At 38.5% G+C, this 6,814-nt stretch overlaps 1 protein-coding gene across 2 annotated transcripts in view; it reads right to left on the reverse strand.

Annotated features, from left to right (window-relative positions):
* LOXHD1 (lipoxygenase homology PLAT domains 1) overlaps positions 1-6,814 on the reverse strand; it is a 219,353-nt gene that overhangs the window by 161,388 nt on the left and 51,151 nt on the right. For both annotated transcript variants that reach the window (XM_006144420.1, XM_006144419.1), the window contains exon 6: positions 101-249. In XM_006144420.1, the coding sequence (XP_006144482.1) occupies positions 101-249 (149 nt within the window). The remainder of the gene's footprint in view (positions 1-100; positions 250-6,814) is intronic.

Consider the following 6,814-nt stretch of genomic DNA (forward strand, 5'->3'; position numbering starts at 1 on the left):
AAAGAGTGGATACAGTAGAACTAGAGAGGGAAAATGGGCTCTGAAGAGCCAGAATACCATCCCCTAGGCGCAGAGACTATAGACAAGCAGCTGAACCCACCTTGCACAGGAACCAACCTGCCGATCCCCCCTTGTTGTTGTGACCAACATTAATCTTCATCAGCTGTCCCAAATCTGGGGTATCCAGCATGAACTTGTCTTCTGCTCCCTTTTCAAAGTTGTCCTTCTCATTTTCTAGTCTACGTTCTCCTGTATGTAAAGACATGCAAGAAAATTATAAAACAAAGCAAAAACAAAACAAAAAAAAAACAGAAGAGAGTAGAAAACTAACTTCAAACCTTAATGATCCACCTATTTAAAAGATGCTCTTCCAAAATCTGCAAGGGCGGTTTCCCCCTGAGATCTGTGGGCCTCTTATATCACTCCAGCTTCAAGGCAAGACAGGAATTTGCCTCAGTTGGCTTGAGCCCAGGTCACATAAATTGGTCTTCTGATTTCTGTCTTAGTCCTGAGTCCCCATTGTATTCTCATGCCTAGATCTGAGGTCCTGATTTGCCTAAGCCATTTACTTGTTCTGATCTGCAACAACAACTGTGATAGTTAACAGAGGGACTGTGGCTGAGACCCTGACACCAGCCTGCAGACCTACTTTCCGGAAAATGGTGATGATAATTATTATTAGATGCCATCAGCTGTTTAACATAGATTTTTTTTTTCTCACTAATTCATCACTACAATCCAAGAAGGATTTTTTTTGTTTTGGAGATTTTTGCTATACGGTGCATATGCTCACTGGAGAGACAGAAAGCAAGAAATCACCCCCCACAGAGGATGGCCACACAGCAATCCCTTCTCCTCCATTCTCTTCTCATGACCTTGGGAATGTATGCACACACACCCAGCGTGAATTTCAAGCTACCAGGTCCAGGACTCAAACTGCAGTCAATCACACAGAGTCCTGCACCTTAACCACTATGCCACCTCCTGGCCCCAAAAAGGAAGTATTACTAACTTGATCTTACAGATGAAGAAACTGAGACTTAGAGAAGTTAAATAACTTGCTGAAAGTCATACAGGTCATAAGAACATAGTTAGAACTCAAATTCTAACTTGTTCTTTCTGTTTGGCAATTTTCCATCATCATGTTTCCTTTATTATAGATGTGTGAGTCAGATTAATCCTTACAACTTTTTACCAAGCCATCCTGTAATCTTTCTTTTCTAAAAATTAGTTCTTTATCATTTTTTTCCTAAATTTTCAATTGTGATAGTTCAAACATGGAAAATAATGTAAGATATTTATATACCCATACCAGACTCAAGAGCTATGATATTCTATCTATTTTGTTTTGGGTATTTCCTTTTTTTTAAAAGGAAATTAAACACAAGACCTATGTCTAAGGCTTTACAATTTATCTCTTCCTTCCACTCTCTTCTCAAAATAAACTATCCTCAACTTGGCATTATCATGCTCATGAATTTCTGTTGGCACATGTATATATCTATAAAGGAGATACCCTACTTTTGTATGTTTTAGACTTTTACAAAAATGTTATAGTGCATATCTCTCTACCTCAGGTTCCTCACCTGTACAATGAAGATGATAACAATGCCTATCTCTAGGTAGGGTCTATTACCCAATTAACATACACAAAGCACTTCAGACAGCACTTGGAGTGTGGTAGGCACTGTTGAAGAGTCATTACTTTGGGGACTGCTATTGTTTCTGTTAACATCACAAATTTGATAACATGCTTTTTTTAAAGAGATTTTTTTTGGTATAGGGCACATACACTCCCTGGAGAGACAGAGACAGAAAGTGAGAAATCACTCCCCAGGAGGGATAGCCATGGTACAATCCCTTCTCCTCCATTCTCCTCTTGGGATCTTGGACATATACGCACACGTTCCCAGTGTGAGTTATAAGTCACAACATCACAAAATTGATAACATGCTTTTTTTAAAGAGATTTTTTTTGGTATAGGGCACATACACTCCCTGGAGAGACAGAGACAGAAAGTGAGAAATCACTCCCCAGGAGGGATAGCCATGGTACAATCCCTTCTCCTCCATTCTCCTCTTGGGATCTTGGACATATACGCACACGTTCCCAGTGTGAGTTATAAGTCACCAGTTCCGGGACTTGAACTGCGGTTGACTATGTGGGAGTCCAGCAATGTAACCATTATGCTATCTGCTGGTCCCAATATGCTTTTGTTTTGTTTTGTTTTAGGTTAATATGAGAAAACTTCAAAATAGTTCATGGAAAAGTGGAATTAAAGTATGAGTTTCCTTTGGTGTAAAAAAAGTTTTGAAAACCAGGCAGTACACATTTCCCATGAACTTTTTAAAACCTCCTTCATGCAGTGCTTCTGAGACTACCTTGTTGAGTAGTTCATTCATTGTGAACTACTTGAGACTACCTTGGTTCAGTTCATTCATCCAACTGCCATATCATAGTCACTGTATAAAGAAAATATTATAGTGTATGCATTCTTCTACTTACAGACATTGAAGTTGCTTCAAAGATTTTGCTATTGCAAATAGCACTGAAATGGACTTTTGGAAGTTTATGTTTTTTCCCTTCCATGAGAGAGAGGGAAAATCAGAGAGAGACAGACAGGCACTGTCAACAATGTCCTCATGCTGTGATCCACCCCCGTTCTCAGCCAGCCCAGATCATGAGCACACCAACACATGTCCAGAGGCATACTCAAGGAGATCCCTGGACACAAATTCAAGATCTTTCCCATAGGGTTCAGTTGTGTTATTGCTACTGAAATAAACTCTGGCTCCTAAAATAAACGTTTTTGTGCCTATGTCCTGTACCTGCTGCACACGTGTGGGAAATACTCTGAGTAACGCCTACAAGCAGAGTTGCTGGGTTCTGAGGTACACTTATTTTCTGTTTATTAAATGTTGCTAAATTGCCCTACAAAATGGTTGTGTACTATGTGAATTGCCATCTGCAGTGTACAAGGAATCCCATTCCCCAGAATCATTACTAATATATATGTTTTAAAACTTTTATTCAGTGTGTATGCAATGGTATCTAATTGTGGTTTTAATTTGCATTTCCCTACTTGCTTGAAGAAATTAAGCATTTGTGTATATATGCCATTTAGTCTTGCTCTTCTGCAATTTTTTGGTTTGTACCCTTAATTCCATTTTTCTATTGTCTTTCCTTTGTGGGGATTTTTTTTTTTGATCATACAGTTTTTCTAATCATCCTTCTTTTAAAGGATCAATATTTTCACTTGTTGTTTCTACTTTTAGTAAATTGCTAAGATACCCTATCTCTAAATTGAGATTTTAAAAAATATAGGGACCAGCAGTTTGTGTAATGGCTATATCACTGGACTCCCATGTAATCGACCATGGTTTGAATTCCAGACATGGTGGCTTAAACTCACACCAGGCACGTGTACGTGCATGCCCAAGATCCAGAGAGGAGAATGGAGGAGAAGAGATGGTGGCATGACCATCACCCCTGAGGGGATAATTTCTCACTTTCTATCTCTCTGTCTCTCTCTCTTTTTTTCTGGTGAGTACACGTGCCCTATAGCAAAAAAAACTCTCAAAATAATTCTTTTTTTAATTAACTATTTATTTATTAATTGATTGATTTATAGCCATTCACTATACATCAATACAGTATAAAAAATGAGATTTTCCATCCAGTATACATTGATCCTCAATCAAGGATATTACCATATATGTTATCAACAAATAATTTTCTATTTCTTGTTTCTTATATTTTTTGCTTTTCCCTCCCTTGATTCCCTACCTCTAATCCTCTGCCAACTCCCCCTCCCCTTCTCCCACACTGTCTCTGGTATGTACAACTGTTTTCTATATTTTTTTCATATTTTATTGATTTGCTAAAGATCCTAATTAATTTAAAGACTTTCAATAGCAAGCGCAGCTGCTATATACATATTTATAAATGCACGACGACTTTAGGCATAAACCTCAGTGAGTAAAGTAAACATACTATAAAGTAGCACCTTGTTGGGCCTATATAGCTTACTGCAGTCATTAAATAGGTATTAACAGGTATTTTTAATGCATTTTTTAATTTCAAAAGAAAAGTTTTAGTTTTAACAGATGAAAATCAAATAATGTTAAGAGAAATTTGCTTAAAACTCAAAGCCAGGAAAAGGGTTAGAATTCAGTTCAAATAGTAGGTAGATGAACCTATCAACAGTTTAAGAGATGACAAAAATCCTTTAATATGGAAATCAAAGCATAGATGAAAATCAGTAATGTTTTAGTCTAAAGTAAAAAAGTTCTATTTCACTAGTTCAGACTCATGTAATTAATCTCTCTTCTATTGAATTTGCAGTGTTACTGTGGTCTGATCTTTCCATTTAAACTCTGAAATTTAACATTAAACTCCACACTTGACCCTACATTAAGCTGGCCATTCTCTTGGTTGTTTCTTGTGCTTTTATTTCTGTGTGTCTGACTTTAGTTTTCCTGGTATAGAACTCCCTTCAGCACTTTTTGGAGAGCTGGTCTGGTGTTGGTAAATTCTTTCAGGTTTTGTTTATCTGAGAATTTTTTTTTCCCCCACATGAAATAATCTTGCTGGGTATAGTATTCTTGGTTAAAATTGTTTTTCACTTAACACTTTGAATATGTTTTTCCCATTCTTTCGTTGCTTGCACTGTTTCTGATGAGAGGTCCAACGTTAACCTTATGGGATATTCTTTGAAAGTAACTTGACATTTCTCTCTTGCCAATTTTACTATCTTGTCTCTGTGGTTTTGGTTAATCTGACTATGATCTGCCTTGGGGAAGATCTTCTAGGGTCAGTTCTATGTGGGGTCCTTTGTATTTCTTGGGTCTGGATTTTTTTTTATTTCATTTTCTTTTATACATTCAATCACATTATTATCTGACTTACAAAATGGATATTTCAGCAGGTGAACATTTCTCCCTAGTACAGTTGATAAAACTACAAAATATCTTCAACAGATAATGCCACATTTCTTTGTGCCATTAATGTTTTGCCTCCCTATTTTTCTTCTAAATGTCCTTCCTCAGACCCTCCTCTTCCACACACACTATATCTGGTATTTACATCTATATACTGTGTTTCTATATCCTTTAGTCAATTAGTTTCAGTCATAGAGTGCAGACACTCAATATATATTAAGTGGGGACATACAATGCCTCTCCTTCATAGCCTGGCTTGCTTCACTCAGCAGTAAATCTTCCATATTCATCCACTTCTGACGGGGCCATGCAGACAACACAAGCTGGTAAAGAGGCTGCCTCCCATGTCTAAAAGGCAAGGCCTGGACTGGGAAGAAACTGTGAGGCACAGCCCAGTTTACGAGCCCTCCCTTGTGTCATTGTACTGGCCGGTACTCAATTTCTCTGCCATGAGCTTTACTGATGGTACCCCATAAGGGCAAAATAACACCCCCAGCCTTACTATAATTTTTACAATAATCCTGAAGGAATGCAGATCCCTAACGCTAGCGAACGGGAATTATCTCCTGAAGTCCCCCCCACACACACACACCTGCCTGGAAAATGTCAATAAAGAGTGCTGCAGTCACCTCTCCTACTGGGGATTACATAGATAACATTAGAAAAGGTTTGAATTAATGGGAAGCTACTAAATTGGTGAAACAACCTCAGTAGCTGGGGGAGGCTTAGGTACTCATCCGTGAGGCACTGATACCCCAAACAAAGACCATGAGCCACCTTTGATATCAGGACAAGGGAAGATCGCTGTTCCCCAAGCCACAGCCATTGTATAAAACAACACATAGAGAATCCCAAGTACACAGTAAACTTTGGGTCAGTCATTAAGCTGCTCACAAGTCCACATTGCTTTCCCATGTAGGCAATAGGCTCACCCCCATAGCTATAAATTACCCCAAAAGCAATATAGATATTTCACTTTAGTATATATTAACCATGTCTTTACTTAGCAAGACAAGATTTCTATCTAGGCCTATGCAACCAGTAATGTTACTGCCCTGACCCGAGACTGAAGTTATCAAACATCCTGCAAGCCACCTCTTCAAAAGACCCTTCCCAGTAATCAAGATCTAAGAAGAAGATACAACAGACAAACGGACTTCCTCATCCTAAAAACTGCAATTGATTTTTAACTAATTTGACAAGACAAACAGCATGTTTGATAATTATTGCTTCCATGCTTTGTATACCTTGTTCCTTAGAGTAAATTTTTTACTACCCCTCACCCTCCTTACTTCCTAAACATCCCTCAATAAATACGCATGTTTTAATAGCCACTGGCATGGCAGCCTGGAGCTGGCTCTGGCTGTGGCTGGCTGAAAACATGCTAAAGAGCAATGAGGTCTCAGTCTAATTTTTTTGTTCCTAATCACCCGTGTCGCCTTTCTGTGTACGAGCCACCCACCACTGCCGAGGCTAGACGCCGGCACACTTCCTGTCAAAAGTCGGTTTTTTTGCTTTTATGGTTGAATAGTATTCCATTGAGTATATGTGTCACAGTTTTTCCATCCATTCATTTTTTCGTGGGCATTTGGGTTTCTTCCATGGCTTAGCAATTGTGAATAGTGCTACAATAAACATTGATGTGCAAGCACTTTTCCAATTAAGTATTCTTCTGTCCTTCGGGTAAGATACAAGGAGTGGGATTGCTGGATCATTTGCTAGTTTTTCTTGTAGATTTTTGAGTAATCTCCAAATTGTTCTCCACAGTGGCTGGACCAATTTACATTCCCACCAGCAGTGTAAGAGAGTTCCCCTTTCACCACACCCCCCACCAGCACTTATCATATTTTTTTTAATCTTAGTCATTCTGACTG

Source organism: Tupaia chinensis, unplaced genomic scaffold, assembly GCF_000334495.1.
Source record: "Tupaia chinensis unplaced genomic scaffold, TupChi_1.0 Scaffold000119_2, whole genome shotgun sequence".
Taxonomy (NCBI): Eukaryota; Metazoa; Chordata; class Mammalia; order Scandentia; family Tupaiidae; genus Tupaia; species Tupaia belangeri.